Source organism: Podarcis gaigeae, assembly GCF_964106915.1.
Source record: "Podarcis gaigeae genome assembly, chromosome: 13".
NCBI lineage: Eukaryota > Metazoa > Chordata > Lepidosauria > Squamata > Lacertidae > Podarcis > Podarcis gaigeae.
Genome location: NC_139689.1, coordinates 30,610,381 through 30,638,374, shown reverse-complemented (window position 1 = coordinate 30,638,374; position 27,994 = coordinate 30,610,381). Strand labels below are relative to the sequence as shown.

Below are 27,994 nucleotides of genomic sequence, written 5' to 3'. Positions count from 1 at the left end.
GGGTGAGAGAGCAAGGGCGAGGGGAAGGTTTGTGTGGAAAGTGCTGAAGAGGAAACGGAAGTTGCTGCCTTCCCCCCCCCCCTCTCTCCATCCCTGCTTCCGCCGCTTCCCTCTCGTTGGAGACAAAGGAGCGAGGCCCGAGGCCCGTGTTGGAGCCGGTGAGTTTGCGGGGCCCAGTCTGGGTGTGGCGCCTGAGAGAGAGAGAGAGAGAGAGAGAGAGAGAGAGAGAAGGAAGGAAGGAAGCTGCGCGCCCGTTAGCTTTCCTCCTTCCCTCACCCGCTGCGAGGGTGGCGCCCCCTCCCCGCAGTCCTCACTAGGCCTACTCGGAAGTAGGTCCTGCTGTGTCCAGCAGGTCGTCGTCTTTTTTTACGGGGATGGACAGGCAGAGCTGGCAGTACTTCAGTTCATTCATTTATTTTATTGCGTTTATAGAACGCCCTTCGTCCGAAGATCACAGGGCGGTTCACAGCAGAAAAACACAAAAGGCATAACGTGATTTTTAAAAAGAAAGTTCTCTCTCTCTTATATATGAAAGCTATATATATAATATAATATAAATCTCAAGCTCCCAGGGGCGTTATTGATAACAGATTAATTTAGGAGGATCAGGGTTTGGGGGGGGACTCAGGGGTACTCATACCCCTAAACATTTTGTGAGTCTAATTTTTGCCTCATTGAGTGTACATATGTGTGTGTACACAAACACATCCTCCTAAATCTCTTGTCATTAATGACTGAGATTTTGATCTTGTTACAGAAAACAAGCACATTTTGATTCAGAGTTTTTTCTTCTCTAGAGAGGAAAACCATTTGCGATATTTGGTTTCAACTTTTTCTTTTGGTACTGCATGAAAGAAGTCGCTACAAGTGGGTAGTGTTTAAAGAGGGAGGGAAATAAACTTTTCCTGTACTGGTTCATATCTTTGCTCTGAAACAACAAGGGGATTATCTGTGTTTAAGAAGGTAGCTCAGTACTGCAAACAATGACGTTTATAGATGATTGTTGTTCAGTGCTGTATATCAATTATGCGCTTCAGTTGTAGATGTTGGAGGACTGCATTGGTCTAACTGTTTATATGGGATGTGTCAAGAGAGAATTTATAGTGACGTTCTACTTTTCTTTTTCAGATCTAATGTCAGCTGGTTGAACACTTTTCTACCAAAATGTCAAGTAAGTTCAGCAGCAGTCTGTGTGTATGTGTGTTTTTTCTTATTTAATTCATATCCACATATAGAATAGCACCAATATTTCATTCCATGGATCATTGATAATGATATCTGCACTCTCTAAACCAGCCTTTCCCAGCCTTGGATCCCCAGACATCTGGGGGCACCTGGGGATCCAAAGTTGAGAAAGTCTGCTCTAAACCTTCCCAATTTTAAACTACGTACTTAGTATGTTACTGTCACTGTCTTTATGGCAAAAAGTTCATTTGCACAAGAGCTCCAAATCAACTATAATTGTGCACCCTGAATTTTCCAAAATCCTGAAAATCGTGACAGTCTGGATGTGCCGTCACATGAAAAGTCTGTTATTGCTTCAGCAACTGAATCAGCCACCCTTTTGTTGTTCAGTTAGAATAGGAGAAGGGAAGAATACAGAGAAATTCTGTTGTACTTTTAATTTACTTGGACTTCTTCATTCTACTCACTTCTTTGAGTTCTTGGGAACTGAACACAAGATTACAAACCACTGCTTGGATGCTCCTATATGAAGTATTTTCTTAAACGACAGACTTTCCTCCCCCTCATCTATTCACCTTTTGATTTGATACTTGAAATTTTTTCTGGCAGTCTCTAGGTTTCCAGCTTGTCTACATAGTCATTCTCTCCCCCCCCCCTTCTTTTTTAAAACAGAAAGGCCATCCTATGCCCCACCACCCACCCCAGCCCCCACAACCGTAAGTATGAAAGTATTTTTCTTACTTTGTAAACTAAAGCCTGGTTTCATTTTAGTTCAGCAGAGAAGATACTGCAGAGCTCTGTAAACCAAATCAGACAAATGGTTCCTCTCAAACAGCGTGATTAAATTCTGACTCCAGTCCATACAAAGAATCCTTTGCCAGCCCTGGCTGTGGAGTGCTTTTAACTGGCATTTTCAAGAAGTAGAACTTGGGGTCTCATGCCTGCTGCTTGCTATGTTTCCAGACTATAACACAAGCTTACTTCCTATAATATTTGGCATTCATTTTTATAAAAGTACACATTTTAATCTCGTGTTGCATCTTTAATCCAAGTAATATCTCACATAGCTTCTTTCCAAAGCACCTAGTAAAAGCTGTGACCATACATTTTTGGAAACCTGGATAAATTCAAGCTCTGTTTTTTAAGTCTGCTAAGATATTAGCATCTGTGTGGTGATAACAGGCATTTGTGAATCTCCCTAATTGTATATTGTAATTTTTCCCATAGAATGAGGTATAAACACCTTGGCAGGGAATGGGGTCAGGGGGGAGATGTTGTTATAGCTTTTAGATACAGTAGCAGAAGGTGGAAGTAAGGTACACAAAGAACAGCAACAAGGTTTTCACTTCTAGGGAAAGAGAGTAGGTTAACCTTTTGAGTAAACACGTTCAGAACATCTGTGTGGTGTGTGCTATGAAAAGGAAGGCACACTATAAGCAACATACTTTAGAGAGCAGAAGATAAGAATTAAATGGAGGCCTCAGGTTTCCACTTTGTGACCAGGCTGGCATGTCATGCTAAACCATTGTTGAGTGCAGGTGAGAAGAAGCTTTTGCTTTACTACAGTTGTCACATTGTCTATGGTTTTTAACTATACTTAGCTTAAAACAAGCCAACTTCAAATTGTGTTTTCAGAAACTGGCTTCTTTAACCAAATTGACCACAGGTTTGGATGACACAGGAAGCTGTGGTTAAATAGAAGTGAAGGCCCCCAACCTCCTCCTTAGCTATGTGGAGTGGGTGTGCAAACTCAAGGCTTGGTGCAGCTTCTTGTCTAAACCAAAGTGCAAGTGATATGTGAACTCAGCCTCCCTGCTTTGGGTTCTGTCTGCAGAGCCGGAGGGCTTCCTGATGGGAATTTATTGTAGAACTCACACCATGTTTGACACCATGTCAGAATGCCATCCTATAGCTCTTGCCATTTAATCTGGATTTTGTGTGGTAACAGAAAATAATGAAAAATAAACAATTATACATCTGCAGACACTACTCATGCAAAAACTCACTGATTCCATTTTTTTGTGGGCCGTTTGTCACATATGCAGTGACCTTTTTGGTAGGTGTTCTCCCTCCTTGCACCTCACCTGAACACAGCCTACTCATTTTGTTTCTGGTGCCCAAACAATTTGAACATGCCTGTTTCCACAGATTGCTACATGCTGATGGTCCAACTGAAAGGTATCTGAAAGGAGTCTGTAATTGGTGCATATCACTTTTTTAAAGAAACACTAAGGCCATGAGCAAAATTGCTTTTGCAAAAAAAAGGAAAACAACCTCTTATTATTAAACCACTATATTAAAAATATTTATTGCCCACCTTTTGGGAGTGCATTCAAGCTGCAAACTATGTGCTTAGTGTACTGTCTCAAAGTAATGATTTGGGTATTAGTTGCATTTATGGTTCACCTTCTCCAGAACAGAATAAAACAGAACATCGGGGTGGTTCAAGAGCTGAGAATTGTCCAGGTTTGGGTATAGTGGACAGAACTGTTGGCTGGATCCTATTTCCCCCTTTTTCTGTGGCGCTGCTAAACATTTTATATCTATTTGGTCATTACTTACTGTAGTGGCCTGGTTTGCACATAACATTAAACCATGGTTCATTAAGCTATAGTTCATTAAATCGTGGCTTATTGTTATATGGGAGCCCTCCCCAGCAGCTCAACTATGGTTTGTTTGCTCCAAAACAAACCATAATCTGACGGCTTCTTGGCTTTTGGACTTGGTTTTAATTATAGATTGGTGCTGTGTGAGAACCTGGTACCCTTCTTTAACCATGATTTAAGCATTCTTTGTCCACTCTACCTATTCACCAGGCTACAGAATAGAACCCCCATTATTAAAAGTTGTATTATCTAGCCGTCAACAGCTATATCATTTACATGGAAAGGAGCCTCACTGATTTGTGCAGAACTTACTTCCATCGAATGAGTTTAGCACTGGGGTGCCAATGACATTTCCTTAGAATCATAGATGTGTAGAGTTGGAAGGGACCCCAGGGGTCATCTGCTCTAACCGCCTGCAGTGCAAGAATCTCAGTCAGCTAAAGCATCCATGGCAGATGGTTAGTCAACCTGTGCTTTAAAACCTCCAAGGAAGGAATCCACCACTTCCCAAGGGAATCCATTCCACTGTCAGAAAGTTTTTTTCTGATGTTTTTTTCTGATATCTCCTCTCAGTCTTCTCTTTACCAGGCTAAACTTTCTCAACCATTCCTCATAAGGATTGGTTTCCAGGCCCTTGATCATCTTGGTTACCCTTCTCTGCACACATTGCAGTTTGTCAATATCATTTTTAAATTGTGGTGCCTAGAACTGGACACAGTTCTCTAAGTGTGTTTTGACCAAGGCAGAATAGAGTGGTCTTATTACTTCTCTTGATCTGGACTCTATACAGTGGTGCCTCGCAAGACGAAATTAATCCGTTCTGCGAGTCTCTTCGTCTTGCGGTTTTTTTGTCTTGCGAAGCACGGCTATTAGCGGCTATTAGCGGCTTTAAGAAAAAGGAAACAAACTTGCAAGAACTCGCAAGACGTTTCGTCTTGCGAAGCAAGCCCATAGGGAAATTCGTCTTGTGGAACAACTCAAAAAACTCTTTCGTCTTGCGCATTTTTCGTCTTGCGAGGCATTCGTCTTGTGAGGTACCACTGTACTTCTGTAGATGCAGCCTAGAATAGCATTAACCTTTTTTTGCTGCTGCATCACACTGTTTACTCATGTCCAGCTTAAGGTCTACTTAGACCCCTAGATTCTCTTAACATGTACTGTACAACTTGCAAGCCTGGTGTCCCCACATGTTCTGTTTGTTCAGCTGGTTCTTCCTGCCTAGGTATAGAATCTCATATTTGTCCCTATTGAAATTAATTGCATTAGTTTTGGCCCAGTTCTCCGGTCTGCTTAGGTCATCTTGAATTTTGATTCTGTCTTCTGTAGCATTGGCTTTTCCTCCCAATTTGGTGTCTTCTGCAAATATGATGAGCATCCCCTCATACACCATGTCCACAACATTCCCCTGATCCATGCAAGGAACCTACTACTTGCTTGAACTCCCTCTTGCTTTGACTGTAGCTGAATAAATAATAATTATTATTTTTAACTTCACTTGCAAGCCCGGGTTCATTCTGAGCTTTGGCCTACCTGACCTTTTCCATGCAACTGTTGGCTACTCTTGCACACTTGAACATAAAGTTCCTTGCCCTCTGAGATCTTTCGATGCACTGAATTCTGATTACATTGATTAAATATTGTGGCTGTGCAGTTTCTCTTCAGGGCTGCAATAATTTTAAAATAATTTTGTGTCACCCACTTCATACCAGGGTAACTATGTAAGCTTTCCTCCCACTGCGTTCTAGAAACATCTGGCTGGCTGGAGTCCCCATTGCATTTATTTAATTAAAGTATTTGATATATCACCTGCCAGATTCACAACCTCCAGGGTGGCTTATAGGGATATTTTGAAATGATAATAATAGAACTATAAAGAACCAGGAAAAGCACATTGGCAGCCTGAAAGCAAATCTATTTTGAAAGACCTGGGCAAATAAAACAAAGTCTCCTGATGCCAGCAGGATGTGAAATTTTGTGCCAGTCTCCCTGGGGAGAGCGTTCCAAGGCCCTTTCTTTAGTTGCTACTCACTTAAACTGCAGGAGAGGCACCCAGAGAAGGGCCTCAACAGAGGACTTAACCATAGAGACAGGTTTGTGCGAGACTAAGCAGCCCTCCTTATACTTAACAGCTTTCAGGCTGTATAGGACTTTAAAGGTTAACAGAAGCACTCTGAATTACGCTCAGAAATGAGCCAGCAATAAAGACATTTAAGTACTAATGAGTTAGGTATGTTTCATTTAGTCAACCATCTAGCAACATAACTGGGCAACCTATTATGGGGTGTTTCCATGTACTTGCACCATGTCAATTTTTTCTATCCTGTACAGCTCCTAGCACCCTGCTAGAGCTAGATAAACATTGAAAAGTGAGGTGTGGCAGGTGAATACGAGGGCGAGGGCTTTTTCGGTGGCAGTGCTCTGACTTTGGAATGCCTTCCTGGATGTTTTTGACACCATGGAAACACCTCCCCCCCCCCAAAAAAAAAGAATTCATTTTAATTTATTTTGTGGCGCAGCTTCAACAATTTCTATTTCAGCTATGGGATTTTCAGCTGCCATTAAATATTCATTCATTTGGGGGGGGGGGTTAACTTGTATTTTAGATACCGTATTTTTCGCTCTATAAGACGCATCAGACCACAAGACACCTAGTTTTTGGAGGAGGAAAACAAGAAAAAAAAATATTCTGAATCTCAGAAGCCAGAACAGCAAGAGGGATCACTGCGCAGTGAAAGCAGCAATCCCTCTTGCTGTTCTGGCTTCTGGGATAGCTGCACAGCCTGCATTCGCTCCATAAGACGCACACACATTTCCCCTTACTTTTTAGGAGGGGAAAAGTGAGTCTTATAGAGCAAAAAATACAGTAACTGTTAACATGCAACCTATAGTCTTATTTGGTTGAATCTAAAGATCCAAAAGAAATACTGAAGTTTGAACCGTGAACTAATTTTGAAAATACAAACGGCTTAAGAAAATATTGGTGCACTGAGCACCCATATAAAGGACTAGTTCTACTTGGCTAAACATATTTAGATGCTTTCCTATGATGTATCATGTCCTTTGAGTATTCCAGTTTTCTGTGTGGGTTTTTGTACCCCAAGAGCACCTGGATAAGCAATGAATCAGAGCTGTGAATCTCCATTTTTCTTGGGAGTTTTCCTTCAGCATCCTTCAGAAGCACCTGAAGGGTAGTTGGTTTAAATTTCGGTTGGCTGGAGCCCAGCCCAGCAGGTTGGGTGGTAATAGTTCTAAGGTTATATTGATTATTTTAGAATGTATATTTAAATCAAGTATGCAATTTGCCATTCACCTACAGAGCATAACAATTAGCCCCCAGGCGGGCAGATGAGTGGCAAACTGGGTGGTTCAGACGCAGAGCCAAATCATGCTTTGACATTATGTCAGCCAGGAGCTTTGGGATTTTATTCTTCCTCTCCTCATTGCATGATGCAGTTCCCTTCTTCTGACCCGGCTATGAAGCAAGCCATGGTCTGCTGTTTTCAGTGTTTGAAATTAGCCAGGCGCCAGGTGCATTTTGCACCTGGCTACCAACCACTTGCGACCAAGTAAAGATGCCAGGGTATCACGATCTAGAGGTGCATGCCTGCAGATCCTTGGATCTGGACTGTTTTCACACACCATACCCCATCCTGTCAAATTCTGTCAGTTATATTTTATCTGCACAATCAGAATGAGTTTCACAAACCAAAATGCTTTTTCTGTGCAGCAGGAGCAGGAGCAGTGAACAACATTATAGTTTATCGTTGTAGCATGTCTTCAGTTACCCCATCGCACTGCCCTGATCGCAGTTGTGAAGAATATCCGTGCATTATGAATGATCAGTGTCACCATTAAGAATAAGAGGTCGGAATAGGCCAATATAAATGTGGACTGTCTCTAGATAAAGTGACTTTTCTTATTTTAAGTTCTCAACATTCTTAACCTAGCTCCAGGTTGTTGTCTGAACTAGGCAGTTGTTTTAACTTTGAGGTTACACCCATGCAGAATCTGCAGTGGCAAGCTTTTTTTAAAGAGAGAAACCCCTCTTTCCTCAACAGGTTTCATTCAGGCTTCCTGTCCCTCTTGAGAGAGGGAGAGAGAGCCAGCTGCTGTTAACACCTCATTATGCTTGTTTAAATTTCCGGTTGCTTTTGCATGCTGTACTGCAAACCATTTTCATTTCTCTGTGTTCTCCTCGTTGGGATTCATTTCTCATTCGTGTTTTTGTCTCATTTGTTTCCATCAGCAAATGCCCAGCACACCGGGGTTTGTGGGATACAATCCATACAGCCATCTGGCCTACAACAACTACAGGCTGGGAGGGAACCCGGGCACCAACAGCCGGGCCACGGTAGGAGAATCAACTATTACGTCATCCGGCAAACAACAGGAAGTGACCAGAAATGGCTTTAGAGTTAGGTTCTTCTGAATCTTAGCTGATACCACTTTTTTATTTTCATTTTTCAAATATGAAACATGAACAACAATAACTTGTGGTTTCTTTCCCTCTCTCCCTAGTCTTCCTCTTTTTTTCCTTTCTTTTTTTTCACTGTGCACGTTTTACATAATGGCCTTCTATTTGTAAAGCATACAACAAAATGGGGTGAGTTCACGTGTATGCCCATTGATAAGTGGAGCATCACATATGGGTGAAACTGTTATCGCAGATCAGGCACCACTCCCAGCACCTCTTGACTGTGGTTTCCATGGAGGCAGCTCACACATTGCCTTGCCGGGGCACCAAGGGAGAAGGAAGCAAGTGATAGACATGCACAAGGGAATCAGCCTTTTGAGTTCCAGAAGAACAGTTCACTTAAAAGGTGGACGTGCTTCAGCATCTTCAAGACTTAACTTGGCAGAAATGTTACTGAAGCTACAGCCTACTTCCTCAGATGGGTGGACCTTTTCCAAATTTGCAGAAAATTGTTTTAGAGCTACATTAGTACCTTGGATCCCAAACGCCTTGCGAGTCTAACGTTTTGACTCCCGAAGGCTGCAAACCCAGAAGTGAGTGTTCCAGTTTGCTAATGTTCTTTGGAACCTGAACATCTGTCACAGCTTACGTGGCTTCCGATTGGCTGCAGGAGCTTCCTGCAGCCAATCAGAAGCCGCATCTTGGTTATCAAATGTTTCGGAAGTCAAACAGACCTCCGGAACGGATTCCGTTTGCTTCCTATCTGCTGCCAAAGGACATTCATTATTTTTACTCTTATTATCAATATATATTACTTGCCCTTCAGCCTAATGTCCTGGCACAAAAGCAATGTTTAGAAACAATATAGACATAAACTGGCCCTAAAAATACACAGCTTTGGTGCCAAAAGCCAGTGTAAAGAGGTGCATCTTCATTCGACAACAACTGTACAGTATAATGAAAATGCCAGATGCACTTTTTAGCAGCTGCCATAGAAAATGCTCCTTCCTGGGCTGCCACCCCCTGAGCTTTGAGGGGGGGAATAACCAATGGGGCTCCCCTGCCAATCTTAACACCCAGGGGGGTCTGTAGAGAAGGAGGCAGTTTCAGGTATTTGGGGCCTGAGTCATTTAGGGCTGTAAGCAGCACCACGAGCACCTTGAATTGGGCTCAGAAAGAAACAACCTGTAAGCATTGCTGGTGGAGAATGCTCCATAATAACCTGTTAGCACCTAGGCTGTCTTAACTCATGTCATCTGGCTGCTGTAGACGGCATCACAGTGACCTGCCAGTGGTGACCGCATCATTGTGAGATCTTCTTTCCCATGCTTTCCCCCCTGATAATGGGGCAGTAACGGGTCAATACAGGCCAGACTTAATTGCATGCTTCCTTTCCCCTTGATGGTAGTACTCCCAGCTGAGCAACATAGGTCTGGGAAATAATCTCACTCCTGGCCCATTTCATGCATTCCCTGCCTGCTTCTGCACAGGAACGGGGGTGGGCGGGAATAACGCTATAAGGAAGTGGCTCTCATGCCCCTCCAGGAGCATGTGTAATATACCTTGAAAAAGCATTTTGTAAGTTAGCTAGCAAATTAATAAAATGCAGTTGCTCTTCTGTAATTTGCTAGTAACCGATAACTGTAGTAAGTGTTAGAACAGTGTTCACCCACGTTGGACAGTCAAACAAGGTAGCACATCAGCTATCCCCAGTATGGTTCTCTCCAGATGTTTTGGACTGCAGCTCCCATTGGCTATGGACAGCATGGCCAGGGGTGGTGTAATCCAAAGAATCTGGATGATACTGAGCTGAGCAAGGCAGAATTGCATAGTAGCTGCTGTCACAGCCTGCCCCTAGCAGCCCCAAAACCGAAGTGTGCAACTCTCAAGGGACTCTCATGTCCCTTTTGGAGTTCATCCGCAGCTCAACACAACACTCATTTGATAAGTTGAAGAGAGCCCTCTTTTGGCCCTCGGTGCTCAGATCAGAAGTAGATCAATGTGGCAAAGCGATACAGAAGGCACACAATACGATGGCGGGGAATTGATGGCCCTTCATTTCAAAGGAAGGATTTCTTACATTTCTAAGATCATCATAAGGTGTCTGTGTGTGTTTCTCCCAAACACAGTTTTTGTCCATTCATCATTTAAAAATCTTATCCCCAAAGACTTTTAAAATCTGAATTTAAGTTCAGATTAAAACAGGTTTTTATGTTTCACAGATTTCCATTGTATATATGTCATGAGCATTTACACCTTTCTCTGCCGTGTATATTTCAATATATGTGGTCTTTAAAAAAAACACCTATTGATTTATAAGCATTAAATTAATTCACTGAATGTTTTCAGGCCCATTGTTATGTGTGTGCATGTATCTGTATACAGTTGCTAATGCATATACCTCAAAAACTTATATATATAGATATAGATATTTCAGGGGAAGCAATATATGAACTGGTTCAAAGCATTTCATAAATATGAGCAGGAGCAAAGCCTAGGGTTTTTTCTTGCATCAAAACAAAACAAAACAAAAAATCAAAGCGCTTCTGGAATGCTAGAGATCTGATCTTGCAAGCTTGCCACACATGCTTTACCTCAGGCTTAGTGGTCCTGCCACATTCTGCGAGATTGACCTTACTGCTCTAAAACTAAAATCCATGCAGAGACTTATCTGTATGTATATGCCTTCATCTTAAACACTGCAGTTCCAGGACAGCTATATGGGCTGCAAGGTGCAGGTGGAATCTTGTTCATGCAGGCTGCCCCGTTAATTGCTATGGAAAGAGGAGATCCACGCGAGCTGAGAAACTGTGTGTGCTGATCTGTTTCTTCCATTGAAATGAACAAGAAGCCCATGGAGATGGTGGTACAAGTCAGAGCTTCTGGCACTGTAAGCAATTGCCAGATGTGGGAACATGATAGTTTATTATGGTAGAAATCCATTGTCCAGAGTTATCACACTATCAGAAATAGTGTGGGGAATTTGACTCTTGCAACTTCCCTTGGGGTCCATTTAATATAGTTGGTATTCAGTCCCCACATTAACACAGAACACTGGACCATAGCCATGGTTTGTAAACCACTTAGAGATTTTGCTATAGCCAAGTAGTATATAAATTTGGTTTTGGGTTTTTAAAAAAATATATATATAACAAATATGCTGCACTCATTTCAGCAGAAGTATGGAAGCCAAGGCTTTTAATGGAAATTGTGTTAAGACTGAGGAGTTATATCCTTCTGGCAAACTATAGATAATGCAAATGAAGTGTCAGCTTGTCTTGGATGGATGAGAGGTTGTATTTGTGCAAATAATGTATTTTGGAAACGAGAAAATAAATCATAAAAAGGAAGGCACTGTGTAGCTGCCAGCCAATAACACCTATTTGTTTTAGTGTCTTTCTTTTTCTTTCTTATTGAGTGCAGGCAAGGTGCTTGGCGGTTTGTACCTTTAAGGAAGACAAAGGTCCCTCCTGGAACTCACAGTCTAATTTGGACTCCGACAGTGAAATTCGGATTCATGTGGTGTACAGGTTGAGGGAGCCAACCTTGCAGAGTTCTTGTTATGATACGTTTTCTGGGTTCTCCCCACCCTTAGCCTGCCTTAATGGAATAAGTATAACCTGAGAAGGCCTTGAGTGAAAGAATATCCATACTACTTCAGTTCTGTTCTCTCGCCTCTTCCTAAAGTTACCTGTCTCTTTTCTTTAGCATTGAGGTTGCATTCACCCCTGAACTTGACCACTGGTTTGCTACGGTGCCTATGGCAGCAAGTGTCCCTAATGCCCTGCTGGGCTGTGGTTCGGGGTGGGGGTAGATCTAAGGAAGCTACCACTGTAAAATCCCACTATCCCCAAGAAGCCAGCCTAAAAGAAGTCAAAATTGGGCATGCCCAGGATTTGGAGCAGTGACTACCATTCCCCTAAACCAGGCATGGCCAAATTTGGCCCTCTAGCTGTTTTGGGACTACACCTCCCATCATCCCTAGCTAACAGGACCAGTGGTTAGGGATGATGGGAATTGTAGTCCCAAAACAGCCGGAGGGCCAAGTTTGGCCATGCCTGCCTAAACAATCATAGCTGTCTAGAAAGGTCCTGTCAAACACAGCATCACCTATACTCTGCTATGCGTTACAGGCGGATTATAGGAGAGCAGCATATTTCACAACATGAAACAATGCCAACAAACTGTTGGAAGTTAGCAGTAGTCAAATCCCCATAGAGCTGTGGGTGTAGAGGCTACAAAAGGGATGTGCTTAATTCCAGTGCTGGGGTGAGGCAGGTGGATGCAGCCTCAGGTATTTAGTGCTGGTAGAGTTAACAGCTGCTCTCATTAGAAAGTGAAAACGGACTTTTGAAGCCACTGTTACAAGTAGAGAAAATCTGCTACTCTTTCATTTAGAAATCTCTGTACTGACAAATTCATCACAGGTGCTGTCGGAAAGTATGCCCGACCCAGGGTGCTGGAAAATATAACCCTTCTGATGAGAGCTAATAATGTTGCCTGCACCTGTGTCTCACTTACCTGTGTACGTCTCTTGGCAAATGCCTGTCTTGGCGGTTTGCAAATGTTTGAGATAAGATAACCAGTGGATTTTATTTGGTTCTTCTCTAGGCATCATCGGGTATCACAATCCCCAAACCCCCTAAGCCTCCAGATAAGCCACTCATGCCCTACATGAGGTACAGCAGGAAGGTGGGTACAGAACACTTGGTCTTAATTTCAGTAAGCAGTCCTCAAAACCACGTTAGCCTCGTGCTTAACGTATTTCATGGTGGTTCTTAAAAGTGTGCTTGAAAGTGTGTTGTTGTTGTTTTCTTTCCTTAAGGGAAAACTTAAGAATGCAGTTTGTCTTCTCTTTTCACAGTGAAGGCAATAGCGAACCATGCAAATGGAGCGGGTGGGGAGTTAGTTTCGCTACAGGACAAAACTTGGCCACCGTACTTTCGGGGGACAAATGAAGAGCTTCATTTAATTGAATATTTAGACAATGCTTAAAACTGCTGCCACCCCCCTCTGCTAACAAGGATGCATCTGGTGACTTGTTCACATACTTTTCTGTTTTAAAAGTATCCAGGATTGGTGCAGCTCGATAGCTGGACTTTGCAGTAGTGACAATAGGACCTACTTTGCTTTTTTGAAAAGTTGTGTGTGTGTTTTTTTCTTTTTTAAAAAAAATTCTTTTCTTTTAAAAAAGAGGGTGCAGCGCCATTTTCTCTTCCCCCTTTTAAAAATGTGAGCTTTTTCCTGATTAAAATGAGTACCTAGGACAGCGCCTGATCCAATCCGTTATCGAGGAGTCACTGAGCCAGGAGGACGACTGTGTTACCGGCCTTCCCATCTCTGGTTTAAAAAAAAAAAATCCACAGCAACACCTGTTTCATCCAGCGGCCTCACTTAAGACAAAAAGAGAAGAAACGTAATGCAGGATTTAAGGGCAAGACTGGCGGAAAAGATGCTGTGCAGCTGAGAATTAAACCAGGCAGTGGATAAACGTCGTAACTCTTGACTTCCTGCCCCAGAGAAATAATCAAACAGTGGACATAGCATAGCAAAAAAACAAACAAACCCTGTCTTAATGTAGCCTTGCATTGTGATGATAGTTCTCAGAAAAGACCCTAGTCATGGTAGTGATATTAACAACAACAAAATAGATGTGTTTAATTTTATAAGTATTCAGTTAGCTGGAGCTTTACTACAGATGTTTTTATTAAGGTCTGGGACCAAGTGAAGGCGTCCAATCCTGACTTGAAGTTATGGGAAATTGGGAAGATCATTGGAGGGATGTGGCGAGACCTCACTGATGAAGAGAAGCAAGAGTACTTAAATGAATATGAAGCAGAAAAGGTACACGGAAGATATCCCTCTCTCTCTCCCCCAAATGACACTGGACGTCTCTCTCTCACACGTGCACACACGAGGCTAAAATCGTTTAAAAAAAGAAAGAGACACTAGCTCTGGAGGAGGAGGTGATAAAGCAGACTCACATACGAGAGAGTTATTGAGGAAGGAAACTGAATCAACTCTTTGCTGTGCCAGCCCAGCTCTCCCGGGAGCTTTAAGGAAAGTATGGTAGAAACACGATACTTGGATTGCTTGAAAAGAGCCCACTCAGGGGGAAAACACAACACCAGATCCTTCAATTAAACCTGAGTCAAGGTTGTGTGCCGTCCCTCTCTGCCCCACAACTCTAAAGGCACCTGGAAATAAAACACAGTTTAATGAGATTTCCCTCTTCCAGTTCCTCCCAGCACCACACTCCTCCTGTATTCCCTTTGCTGTTCATTATATATGGACGCGCACCGAAATGTTTAGATGACACCCTGCCCTGCCTCTGGCTGTGAGACCTTTGCAGAGGAGAGCAGTTGAACCTCAGTAAAGCTGCCCTGAGATGTTGTCCACCCCTTGATTTGCGTGAAATTGGTCCTTGTTTTCCCGCAAGGAGCCTTTAGTCAGAAGGATTCCCCCAAGGGCAAGGGAGACTGTTTTGGGTGCGATTTTTAAAATGTATCTGTCAAAACTATAGATAGAGTACAACGAGTCAATGAAGGCCTACCATAACTCACCTGCTTACCTTGCCTACATCAACGCGAAAAGCCGCGCCGAAGCCGCCCTGGAGGAGGAAAGCCGGCAAAGGCAGTCCCGGATGGAGAAGGGTGAACCTTACATGAGCATCCAGCCCGCCGAAGACCCAGATGGTAAGCAGGAGTAGCAGGTGTGCTGCTTTCTGCCTGTAAGGAATGGCAAGGGGGTTGGTGGGGAAGCTGGAACTTTTTACTCCAAAAGGCTGCTTGGCAATATAATTGTTTAGCAGGAACTCTTGGGCCAGTTACTCGTCCCAAACCCAATCTCTTGTCACTCAGCCCCACCAGCTTGGGGGTGGGTGATCCATACTAACGATAGTAATTATTTATTATTTATACCCCGCCCATCTGGCTGGGTTTCCCCAGCCACTCTGGGCAGCTCGCAACAGAATATTAAAAACACGGTAAAACATCAAACATTAAAAACTTCCCTAAACAGGGCTGCCCTCAGATAGTTGTTTATTTCCTTGACATCTGATGGGAGGGCGTTCCACAGGGAGGGCACCACTACCAAGAAGGCCCTCTGCCTGGTTCCCTGTAACCTCACTTCTCGCAGTGAGAGAACCAGCGGAAGGAGGACCTCATTGTCACTGCATTAAGTGATACTGAATATATGCTCTTTAATCTTGGCAGAATCAAAACACATTCTTTTGCAGGGATGCTGAGCAAAGAGCCTAGATCAGGGAATCGGAGGGAGCATCCCTCTTCTCTGCCCACGGGAACAATCTCCAGCACAGTCTCTGTGTGTCTGGTCTTTTAACTTCAGAAGGCATGAAAAGGGCCAGGTCCCCATTTCTTAGTGCCTTTTCCAAATCATGAGCTTTATTGTGACAATTGCACAGCTCTGTTGTGGCTGAATAGGATCAAGTCATCCTAGCTCTCTAACTCTTCAGTTGCAGGGGAACATGGATTTTTCCAGCTCTCACATTGCAACACCTTGTCTTGCTCTGTGTGTGTGTGTGTGTGTGTGTGTGTGTGTGTGTGTGAGAGAGAGAGAGAGAGAGAGAGAGAGAGAGAGAGAAATAATAAGCATCTCACTCTTATCCTATCCCTGGAACCTGCATTTGCCAGGATTCAGCCTTCCAACTTGGGGTGAGGGTAACAGAGAACACACAAACCTGTGCAGAATGCCTTTCATGAGACCACAGTAAGCCCTCACACACTTAGGATTTGCAGGGATGGGGGTCTAAGGAGACATAATAAGAATTACAAATAAGCTTCACTCTCCTACTTGTCATGGCAGAAATTAAGCATGGGGTGAGGCATCATATTGAGTGCGCAATCATTTTATTTCTTGGGCCAGACTAAGTGCTAGCCTTGCTGCTGTCAGACGTCCAACGTTTTTATCAGTCTGAACTCATTGGCTGGAAGGGATGGGCTAGAAATTCAGGGTGGCTCCTCGGTGAAACCTATCCAAAAATAAAGTGTTGTTTAGATATGAGGCCAAACCCATAGCCGGTATTTATCCTCCCCCTCTTCAAAGCAAAAATTTTAAAAAGCCCTTTGGTGCTTGACTGTCTCTGGCATTCTTTTGTTTGTTTGTAGATGGTTCTGGCTAGGGGAGGACGGGTGGGTGGCAGCAAGTTTGCCATTCAGTTTAAGTAATGACTTGTGCTGGGAAAGATGACAGGGCGAGGGCTTGCTGTGCTTCTGCAGAAAAGCAAACAAATCAAAAAGCCACCTTCCTGTTTCCTTCACTGATGGCACATATACATTCCTCTACAAAAAGAAGGCCAGTGCTCCACCCATCTGTGAAGCACAGTTTGGTTCCTTTCTCACTCTACGTAGCAGCCAAGGATGATGATGATCATGATCGCTTTCATAAACAAACATAAGCTAGGGAAGAGACTCTTTAATGTAGAGGTAGAATAGGGTCCTCTTATCATCCTGACCATTGGCCACGCTGGCTAGAGGGCCACAGGCTGTCCAACCCCAGGCTAGATCTTCCTACAGGTTGTCCTCTTCGCTCTTTCAAGGTTGCAATACTTCGCATACTAACATGGCAGAAAGCCTTGTGGAGCACAGCGAGGTTTTCTTCTGACTAAATGTGCTTCAGAGTGCAGTGTAGTTGGCTTCCTCTAATTGTGAATCCCTCTGCGGCTTCTGTATGAGAAAAAAGAACCTGCATCTAGTGACACTTAGAACAGGAAACATTGAGTTTGAGAGCTTGTAGGTCGTGGTGGCTAAAGGCACGAGCTGGGTTGTCTACTGTTGAAATAACAGTTCAGTCCTGAACTCGTTGGACAGCGTAAGAGTCACACACAGTTTAAAAGGCCATGGATTGTTGAATTGGCCAAAGGCCTAGGAGAAGAGGAATGTTTTTGCCTGGTGCCTAAAGATATGTTAACAAAGGCACCAGGCGGGCCTTCTTGGGGAGAGCATTCCACAAAGCCAAGCTTCAAGATTTCAGGAAACTTGGAGATTCTTGGGAGGGATAGTGAAGTGACAGAAAGGAATAGAGTGAACAGAAAGCTGTACACTTCAAGAGGTTGTATCCAATCTTAGTCCTACTCTAGGTACAGCCATTGAGATAAGCAACCTAAGATAGTCATTCCCATTACTACAGTGAGTCTGCTTGTGAGTAGGACTTGACATTAGATACAACCCAGAGTTACTTAGCCAGTGTTGCCTGTGAAGCTACGCAGTGGTGAAACTGCCAACTGCCCTGGTATCTTCTATAACGTAACTACTGCATACATTTTTGTTTCAGATTATGACGACGGGTTTTCTATGAAGCACACTGCCACAGCCCGTTTCCAGAGAAATCACCGCTTAATTAGTGAGATTCTGAGTGAAAGCGTCGTCCCCGATGTCAGATCCGTGGTCACCACGGCAAGGATGCAGGTTCTCAAACGCCAAGTCCAGTCCTTAATGGTTCACCAGGTAAAGTTTGGCTATATGAGAATGCTTAATAAACGTAATAGCTTTTCATGTGCTCGGGTGATACCTGTGCCTATAACAGCAGCAGTCAACCCAGTGTTTTGAAATCTACCTGTTATTCAGGTAAAATCTCCCCGTTGTTGAGACCTGTCACTAGCACTGCTAGTGGGGAAGAAAAATCTGAAATACCTTCAGTATTTTCTTCATTATAAATACTGCACTTTGTTCTGTCCTTGGGCTCTGAAATCATCCATAATATTGGACTTCCTGTGGCCTGAAATGGTTTGAGCACAGCAGCTGCTCCTGTTTAGAGACACGTTTGGCAAACTTTTTTCTGATTTGTTACAGTCCTGTTCAACTCTAGTCCTTGTTTTAAAAGTCCTCCCTCCAATCCACAATTCATGGGCTCCCCACCCCCTTTCTTTCAAGATGGTGCAAAAATATAAGATGATGTTATTTTTCTTGAATGATTTGTTTAGCTTTTCTTTTCTTCCACCTCATGTATCGTTATTTGTATCTCTTGCTGCTGCTTCTTGCAAGTGTGTCTTGCAGAGGGAGCGGATCTTGCTATAAACATGCATGTGTTTCAAAAAGCAGCTTGGGGAGAACCTACAAGTCTCTTGAAGGTAGCTGAACACATATCCTGAGCCTATGATTCACACACACACACAGAGAGAGAGAGAGAGAGAGAGAGAGAGAGAGAGAGGGAGAGAACGTACCTCTTTCTGACTTTGGGCGATTGTGGGGGGAGGCCCAACATTCAGTGCTTTAGACAATTTCTGTAGAGAGATAAAATGTAACAAAAGTTATGGACTACCTCTTTAAATATCCTGGTACATGCTGTACTTTGTCACAGAGATTCAACTGTTGAACCAGGTGAAACTAGGAGCCACTCTTTCTAAAAACGCTGTTGCAACTTTTCATTAGCATGCAAACTGCTAGAGGCTATTTCTCTGCATGCTAGGGTTTGTTTCCCGAGTTGCTAAATATGTGAACTAAGTGTTCCTTCTCCAAGATTTAGCATAGAAAAACAATGGTATGTACAGGGTGTGGGGAACCTAAACTGAAAACAATGGAAAATGTAAAAAGCCAAGTTACGGATTGGTTGCAATACCATCAGTTACATGAAATGTTTAAATTAGATAGGGGGGGAAATGGTTTTTCAGACCCAAATCTCACAATTTGAAAAAGAACTTCTACAAAACAAAGAGAAACTTTTGTCTAAAATGTATAATATGTTATTAGACTGGGAAACAAAAGACAAGCTTGTTAGAGCCTCAATGACACACTGGGCAATCGATATAGGACACAAAATAGATTTTAACCTCTGGGGAAAACTCTGGGAAAGTGACTTGAAGTTTACAGCATGCTATTCTTTGAAGGCGAACTACCTGAAAATGATTTGCAGATGGTATTTAACTCTGAGTAGGCTTGCTAAGAAGTATAGGACTGAATCAGATAAGTGCTGGAGATGCAAAGAGGTGGACGGAATGTTCTTTCATATATGGTGGACTTGTAAAAGGGTAAAAGTGTATTGGGAAATGATCCATAATGAATTGAAAAAAAATACTTAAAAATACTTTCCCTCAAAAAACAGCGTCCTTTCTGTTGGGGATAATTCAGACTGAAATTCCCAGGTGTCGAAAAAGGTTATTTATCTGTGCTACTACTGCGGCCCATGTTTTGTTAACCCAAAAATGGAAAACAAGCAAGGTCCCAACCAAAGAAGAATGACAACTTTAGTTGACAGAATATACACAACTTGCAGACTTAACATATAGAATAAGAGAACAAGAAGAACATACGTTTAGAGAAGATTGGAAAACATTTATTGAATAGATGGGAAATAATTGTGTACAGCTGAAAACGTTGGCAGCATTAAGATAAATTCATGTAAATAAGTTTTGGTGGATGCAGTAATGGAATACTGAATGGTATAGTTTTTGTAAAATATTCAGTGGACACCTTGAGAATCCCTTTGTATACTTCAGGAGGCAGCATATGTGCATATTAAAACTAAATTCAAAATAGCACTGCACCTTCTGAACTGTGTGGCTAAAAAGCCAGCCCAACTAACACCTTCCAAATGCATTCAGGCTGACAAATCTCTTGGGGAAAGAGTTCACAGGTGTGTGGACCATCTTGGCACACAAATGGAAATGTCACCAGGACACACTCAATTGATAACAGAAGGACTTGTAAAATACGGATCTTAGCGTTCAAGCAGTCAAGCATATGGAGAGGTATGGAGAGAGAGAGAGAGAGAGAGAGAGAGAGAGAGAGAGAGAGAGACTTATTTTAAAGCATAGATAAATTAGCATTTTTACAGCCATTTGCAATGTCTTTAAGCTTGGGTCTGGAGCGTAATAACCTGTTTGTAAAGTGTTTGAGGCATTCTGGTGTGCTGCCAAAAATAAACTTTACTTCCTTATTAGTAGAAATTAAGGACGTGATTATACTACAGTCTTAAACCTTCCCACATACACACATCCCAAATATGGGTCTTTAGAATTATGATCCCGTGAAGAGGCCTCAGCTCTAACCATTCTTACAAGTCTCAGGCAGAGCGATGTTTGAAATGGTCCACAGGCAAGAGAGTGGCAAGGATTTCTTGGGAGGTGTTTGCCAAGGGAATAAAATGGTTCACATTAGTTGGCCTCTTTTTGTTTCTGAAATCATCTGCTTTTATTTCAAACTAGAGGATCTGCATATTTTTCTTCAAATTCCCCGCTCTCAAATATAGCAGTCTTTCGCATGAACATTTGAATTAACGTGTGTTTGTGTTACAGCTATGTACTCACTTTTTAATCTCATTTTCCACTCACAGCGGAAACTAGAAGCTGAGCTCCTGCAGATAGAAGAACGTCACCAGGACAAGAAAAGGAAGTTTCTGGAGAGTACAGAATCCTTTAACAATGAGCTGAAGAGGGTAGGGTTCTGCAGAGCTTTTCTACTTGTTCCATGGACTAGTAGGCTTTCTCAGTCAAGGGCTGATGTGTGACTCCCCAAAGCAGAGAGGAGGAAGAGCTGAAATCCTCTGTCATTGCAATTTTCTAACGCTTTGTTCTACTGAGTCTCTCCAGTTCCATGAGCTCTTTTGTCTGGAAAAACTAGGGAATGAGCCTGAGACTTTGTTTTCTGCTGCAGATCAGCCCTAGGGTAGGTTTAGTTTCCTTTGAAGCAAGGCTTCACCTTTTCAAAATATTGTGCCTCCCAGTACACAGATTGAGAAGGAGCAATGGGGAAATAGCATCTTGCACCAGTAGTCTAGTTCCAAGACAAAATAAATACAGGCCAAAGAGTCCACAGACTTTCCTTGTAAGAGCCAGCTCTCACTGAGATGGTTAACTTGCTCCATGTCCAAAGGCAGTTTGTGGAGAAGGCTCAGATTGCTGGATATACCTTCAAATAGAAGATTAGCCTTCTCACTAACATGCTGGGTTTCAGGTGGCCTTTCTCACTAACCTCATAGCTTACTATGTGTAGGAATATTGTCAGTGGGGGAGTATTCTCTCATGTGAGCCAAACACACCTTAGTCTGACGCCCAGACATATTAATCACCTCTCTGAAAACGAAGCCCATCTCAGCTTTTAAGATTCAACGAGGCTCACAATATTCAATGGGGAATGAACATGAGGCTCACCTCCAATATACCCAGCTCCTGTGCTTCCCAGTGACTCCTATATCATGATGTTTGAGACCAAAACAGCAGAACTGCTTTCTGTCTTAGTAACTATTTACTTTTGTTCAGTGCTTTTTTCTGGGGGACACACAGGGGTATGCATATCCCTAAACATTTTATGAATCTAAGTTTGGCCTCATTGAGGGGCAGTGTTTCAAGATGAGTAGGAAAATTAGAATACCCCTAAACATTTTTTTTAAGCACTGTTTTTGCTTTAGGCCCACATAACACCCCAAACTAAACTGCATGCTCATTGTTGCTGGCCAAGTTCCTTTTATTAATGAAATGGTTGTTTGACAAAGGGAAGTGATTCCATTTCGGTACCGCAACCCGTCCTGACTAGCTGAAACTCTAGAGGAAACGTCTAGGGAGTTTCAGTCTGGCTGTTGGAGCATGCTGTAGAAAACTGAAGGTGTGAAATGCAGATTCTCATTGGAAAGACAGCATCCAAAAAAACAATGCAAAACAGCATCCAAAAAAACAACTTTTCCACACAAAGCAGTTTGCCACACAAGTACAGCAGTGACGGAAATATAAAAACTCCCATCGTAATCCCAGCTTGATGTGTCAGACGGGCGTGTGTAAAATCTGTTCCACAAACAGAACCATTTATGGGTAAGAAAATCTTCAAAACCTGACACAGTCAGTGTTTTTATAGTAAACCGTGGCTACAACCAGTGCTTTCCCCCCCCCCAAAAAAAATGTTTAGGGGTACTCTCATTTTCCTACTCCTCTTGAAATACTGCCCCTCAATGAGGCCAAACTCAGATTCACAAAATGTTTAGGGGTATGCATCCCCCCCCAGAAAAAAGGCAATGGCTACAACAGTCAGCTTTTTGTCTCTGGTATGCGAGTGAAGCAATCCACACAGAGACACACAGTCTTCTGTACCAGAGGGGCTTTGAATGGAGCGGAGGTGTCCCTCTGCCCTGTGTGGCTCTGCTGGAGCTCCACCATAGGCGGGGGAGCCCTGCTGGTCAGAAGTGTCCCAGTGCTCCTGCCCAAACAGCAGGCAAGCAGAAACTGCTGGCGGTGGCATCTTGGCCAGCAGTAGCCAACAGAAATCCCTGAAATGTGATTTTGCGGGAGGGAACTGCTGGCTCCTGTGTAGACCCTCCTGCCATCACATGGCAGCCACAGGGCCAACCTGGGATGCTTTGCTGTTCCAGCCTAGGAGCTGACTCGTGAAGGGGGACATTTTCCTGCCTCTCTCCCCATACCTTCTTCCCTGGCTGGTGCGAATGCTGTGGCTGTGAATGCATCGCTGGCTGTGCTGCCTCACCAAGCCCCACAGGATTTTTTGAGGGTGAATTAATCTATAATGTGGTCCCAGCACTTTCCAACAGGAATCTTACCAATCCTGTTGAAATAAAGATGTGAGCCTGAAATATCCCCACAACCGGAACCAAGCAGTGATAGATTGGACTAGTTCAAAATAATTTTAAAGGTTTTTTTTGTAAGCTACAACTGAAACACACAAAGCTTGTTGGTTCTTAGGAATAATAGTTTCTGAGCTTTGCCAGCACAGATGGCTTGCAGTTGCCTCAAATGTTGGATTTGGGCTTTGATTCTGTGCTAAAATATCTATTTAAGATAGTGTATATGAATCACACCTACAGTGTGATTTATTCATACATATTGTGCATCATATTTCTGCTGTATGTATTATTCCCTTATTGTATGTCGGAGGGAGGGGAGACTGAAGTTGGGAGAAAATGCCATGCCTAAGGCTGCCTAGTGACGTCATAGTGGGGACAGGACTTGGGCCTGCAGCCCCAAGGTGATGAGAGAACCTGGATTTTAAAAGTGACACGTGATTTTTCCCTCTTCCTCACATCCAGCTGTGCAGCCTGAAGGTGGAGGTGGACATGGAGAAGATAGCGGCCGAAATCGCTCAGGCCGAGGAGCAGGCCCGCAAGCGGCAGGAGGAGAGGGAGAAGGAGGCCGCGGAGCAAGCCGAGCGCAATCAGAACAGCACAAGCGCCGAGGAGGAGCAAGCAGCCAGCAAGGCAGAGGAGAAGAAAGAGGAGGGGAGCACTCCGATGGAAGCAGGTAATCGTGTGGCAAGCCCGGGGGGGGGGGGGGGGGCTTCCCTTGAAGCAGCAGTGGTGCATGAGGGGGGCATGTAGCCGAGGTCGGAAGAAGGGCTGATGTTTTAAACTGAGCCTTTTCTTAAAGGATCTGGAGTCTGTACAGTGGTACCTCGGGTTACAGGCACTTCAGGTTACACACACTTCAGGTTACAGACTCCACTAACCCAGAAATAGTACCTCGGGTTAAGAACTTTACCTCAGGATGAGAACAGAAATCGCACGGCGGCAGCGAGAGGCCCCATTAGCTAAAGTGGTACCTCAGGTTAAGAACAGTTTCAGGTTAAGAAAGGACCTCCAGAACGAATTAAGTTCTTAACCCGAGGTACCACTGTATCGAGTAGCACAGTTGAGTTTTAATAGGCTCCCCCATCAACCAGTGGCTTCCCCTTTTTCACGTCTCGCACATCACTGCGGGAACAAGTTACAGCCATGTCTGGTGATGCAGATGTGAAGAAGACTGAACTCTGCATTGACTTAATAACCAGGGCTTGTCTTTAGTCGCCATTTATGATACAGCCAGACTTTAATTCAAACAAGGTCTCTTCTGTGAGAAAAAAGAGGAAGAACTTTCCCAAACTTTGTGCAGTCAGGCTGGGTAAGAGCCTTGAAGTAGAGGTGCCCAGAGCGGGAGTTCTTCCTTGATTTATGCCTCTGGGTCCAGCAGCTGATGGTTCAATGGAAAACAAGTTTGCCTCTGAGGGGCCCTTTTCTCTTAGTAGGTGTTGAGGCTTTGTAACAACTAGTTCCCACTCCACCCCACAGCCAGGGGGAAACAAAGCTCTCAGTGAAGAATAGAATAGAGAAAGTGCATTTCCTTACATGCTTTCCTTGTTGGGAGAGAGTGCAGAGCCCCCCAGACCCTAGCATCATAGAATTGGGGAGTTGGAAGGGGCCGCAAGAGTCATCTAGTCTAAACCCCTGTAATGCAGGGATCTTTTGCCCAACATGGGGCTTGAATCCACGGCCCTGAGATTAAGGGTCTCATGTTCTACCAACCGAGCTACCAAGACTGAAAGAATGAACTCCGGAGAAGTCTATGGGGAAATAGTAGGCCTGCTCCTTTCATCATTGCTCATAATAATAATAATAATAATTTATTATTTATACCCCGCCCATCTAGCTGGGCCTCCCACAGCCAAACAAAAAATACAGTAAAATATCACACGTTAAAAACTTCCCTGAACAGGGCTGCCTTAAGATGTCTTCTGAATGTCAGGTAGTTGTTTATCGCTTTGACATCTGATGGGAGGGCGTTCCACAGGGCGGGCGCCACTACCGAGAAGGCCCTCTGCCTGGTTCCCTGTAGCTTTGCTTCTCGCAATGAAGGAACCGCCAGAAGGCCCTCGGCGCTGGACCTCAGCGTCCGGGCAGAACGATGGGGGTGGAGATGCTCCTTCAGGTATACTCGGCCGAGGCCGTTTAGGGCTTTAAAGGTCAACACCATAACTCAGTTATATTGTTTCATTGGTAACATAAGAGGGAAAATGACTTGCTCATTCTTAATCTAAGCACAATCACCAGGACTCCTGATTAGGCGTTTGGGTATGTGATGTTAATTGAATGTTAATTCTATTCTGTCCCGTTTCCCCCTTTTTATTGTTTTTCTTAAACCCCTTCACAAACCAGGAACTTACACATTGACCACTCATAATTAACCATATGCTGTAGATATCACCACAAATTTATTATGCTCCTTTTGTGATACACAAATGCCATGAGACTTGGTCTGTTTATTTGTATCATTCATTATATCTGTGATCCTTATTTATAAAGCCTAATAAAAAAGTTATTTAAATAAGAATATGAATAATAACTCTGATACAGTTTGAAGGGTTATGCAGCCAGGCAGCAGGGCCTGCAGCCAGAATTGTTGAGGAAACCCAGCCAGATGGGTGGGGTATAAATTATTATTATTATTATTATTCCTTGGAGCTAGGAGGGGTGGTGTTGGTAGGGATTGCCCCTTTTTGTGCAGACCACGAAAGCACTTCTCCCTCTCCGCCATCCTGATTGTGCTCACAGCTTAATTTGGGGCATAAGGAAGGCAGGAACTAGGCTGTGCCAACACATCCCAAAGAAATATGTCAGTAAGGGAAAGCTTTTGTGTGGAATTGGACTTCCTTGAATCTGTTCCCCATTGTACTACACACTCTCAAGCTCAGCCCAGCAGTTGATTACCATGGCTATAGTGATGCCTCCTCACCTTTCCCCCCACATCTTTCCAACAACAATTCACAGCCCTTTCTGCCCCTAAGCCCCTGTACTGGCAGATCTTAGCCTTCAGAATGCTCATTCCATGACATCATAGCAGTCCGGCCAATGGTTGGAGAGGTGGCTGCACATTTTCAGTAAAGGGAAGTTAGAGTTCATGTAGCAGGCCAGCTAGGGAGGTTTCAAACAATGCTGGTGGAATTTAAGGTGGAGGATTTGGGGAAACTGCAATTAAAACAATTTCTGAATTTCTGTACTGTGTTTAATATGATTACTGAGCCATATCCCTGTGATAAGTAACCAGTCTACCAAATTACCGAATATTAATTCCCCTTTGTATAGATTTGGTTGTTATACAACCTAGGCTCTACAAGCCAACAATTGCCCCAAGAATCTACAAACAATACCCATCTTACGAATAGCAACTCTCAAGACAGGATTGCTTTGTTTTCTTTTCTTTCTGGGCACACCATGCATTGTTTGGACGCCTATTGTTCTGCCTGAAAAGCTTTCTAAATTCAAAGGAGGGGAAATCTCACTGACAAACTTGTTTCTATGGCAGAGGAGCCTCCTGCGGAAGAAACCATTGAGAGCCAGCAAAACGGTGAAGGGATATCCACTCCGGAAGACAAGGAGAGCGGCCAGGAAGGAGTTGAAAGCATGGCGGAGGAAGGAACGAGCGACAGCAACACTGGTTCCGAAAGCAACAGCGCCATGGTCGAAGAACCGCCAGCTGACCCGGTGGTTCCGGAAGACAGTGAAAAGAAAGAATAAATTTTTAGCTACTTTTCATGCATCTCCCTTTTTTAAAAACAAAAACAAAAGATTAACAGCATGGGAAAGAAAAGAGGTGGTATGTAGGTTCCTCTTGGTATCGTTTCATGTTTTGTATGTTGGTCACCACCAAATGGTTACTGGGCATTTTAACTTTTTGTGACATCAGATATCCAAGGGTCACGAATGGCTTTAGAGCGATCAGTTGGCACAGAAGCAGATCACAGCTTGCATTCAGCTGCATCATAATCCACAACAGCAGCATCACTCTTCTCTCTCAAGGAAGCAATTTTACTCTATGATTTGGTTTTTTAAATTTTCCTTATGCCCTCTTTCCAGGGAAAAGTTATAGAGTGTTTTAGAGAAGCATCCACATATCTGAATAATCCCTTTGTTCTCAGTTGAAGACTTGGCAACCCTCGAATCAGCTTATTAAGTTATAGATTCTGCCAAATTCACTCTCCCTCTTTCACATTATTTAAAATTGTGTGTGGAACTGATACTCCAGATTTCCATTCCTTTCAGATATAATTAAAAATTGGTTATCAGTGAAAAGAAAAACTTTCTTCCTGCAAAATTAAATTGCCATTCGTTTTTGTGAAGAAAGGAAGTTTCCTGTTCCACAAAACTGCATTTCTGAGCTTATTTTTTAAACCCCTTCATGTTTTATTTCCTTTCTACCCAAAACACTTTTAAAAAACACACCACACACCTCATAGTTTTAAACTAGTTTTATTTTATTTTTTTAAGAACTTGTTAGGGAAATCCTTATACAACTTTGCATGAAAATAGCATGGAAAGATCTGTATAAGAGCTACAATCGCAGGACACCTTCTTTGCTCTTAACGTCCCCCTTTTTCATTGTCTGTAAAAGAAAATCTGACTTTCCAGCGCTGGGGGGGAGCAGAGAAAAATTGTAATATTTCAGAAGTCTGAAATGTGAGAAAGGCCTTTAACCAGAATGCAGTTTCTCCCCAGGCACATGGTGATTAAGACCATTACCACTGAAAATGCAACTGCATTATACAGCTTCATTAAGTCTTGCAGCTTTATGGAGCAATGTGGGATCCTGGGGGGTTCCCATCACCGCCATTTTGATGCTCCTTGATCCCTTTCCTGAGAACGATTTGATGCAAAGGCGGTAGTGGAACACAATCCAAGGCAGTTGTTTGAAGCTTGTCAGAGCGTTTCCCCTCCCACACTGCGCTGTGCTACCACGGCACCATGCAAGAAATTCACGTCAAACAGCTCTCTTTGGAGTTGCAGCGAGCTCTTAGGATCCCTTACAGCACCACCAAGTTATTTGTTTTCCTTGTTAAACGCTGTCTGTCTGAGAATTCTGCTTCAGGGTTGCCCTCCACAGACGTCTTCTCAGAGGATTAAAAAATAAATTAGTAACTTTAAGGGAAGGCAACGCCAGTCTTTTTGTGAGTGTCTCCTAATCCCTTGTTGGTTTAAGGATTTATGGTGGGTTTTGTTTTGTTTTGTTTTTCAAACAACTCTCTTTGTTCTGTTTTAAATGGTTTTTCACGTAATAAACTAAAACATGTTTTAAGAAAATGGAAAA

The 27,994-nt window shown here is 43.2% G+C and overlaps 1 protein-coding gene and 1 long non-coding RNA gene across 4 annotated transcripts; one reads left to right on the top strand and one right to left on the bottom strand.

Moving 5' to 3' along the window:
* Positions 1-16: 16 nt before the first annotated feature.
* Positions 17-27,994, top strand: SMARCE1 (SWI/SNF related BAF chromatin remodeling complex subunit E1). 3 transcript variants are annotated; one of them, XM_083708830.1, is made up of 11 exons: positions 17-158; positions 1,129-1,171; positions 1,858-1,901; positions 8,038-8,142; positions 12,817-12,897; positions 13,918-14,049; positions 14,729-14,900; positions 17,497-17,669; positions 20,494-20,595; positions 23,191-23,401; positions 26,216-27,994. In XM_083708830.1, exons 2-11 carry the CDS (start codon positions 1,165-1,167, stop codon positions 26,425-26,427), a joined length of 1,239 nt encoding a protein of 412 aa, XP_083564956.1. In that variant the 5' UTR covers positions 17-158; positions 1,129-1,164; the 3' UTR covers positions 26,428-27,994. The 3 variants fall into 3 exon arrangements, with proteins under 3 accessions (XP_083564956.1, XP_083564955.1, XP_083564957.1); XM_083708829.1 differs by having other exon boundaries at positions 8,038-8,205; XM_083708831.1 differs by lacking the exon at positions 8,038-8,142.
* Positions 15,665-19,618, bottom strand: LOC310829886. The gene is made up of 3 exons (XR_014557407.1): positions 18,386-19,618; positions 16,786-16,889; positions 15,665-16,195 (listed from the first exon to the last, which is right to left on the bottom strand). It is a non-coding gene; the product is annotated as an uncharacterized lncRNA (long non-coding RNA).

What these genes read in the sequence shown, in the direction of transcription:
- SMARCE1 (XM_083708829.1), top strand. An exon ending in TGACCAGAAATGGCTTTAGA is followed by an intron (nt 8,206 to 12,816) that starts GTTAGGTTCTTC and finishes GTTCTTCTCTAG; the next exon opens with GCATCATCGGGTATCACAAT. An exon ending in GCCCGCCGAAGACCCAGATG is followed by an intron (nt 14,901 to 17,496) that starts GTAAGCAGGAGT and finishes TTTTTGTTTCAG; the next exon opens with ATTATGACGACGGGTTTTCT.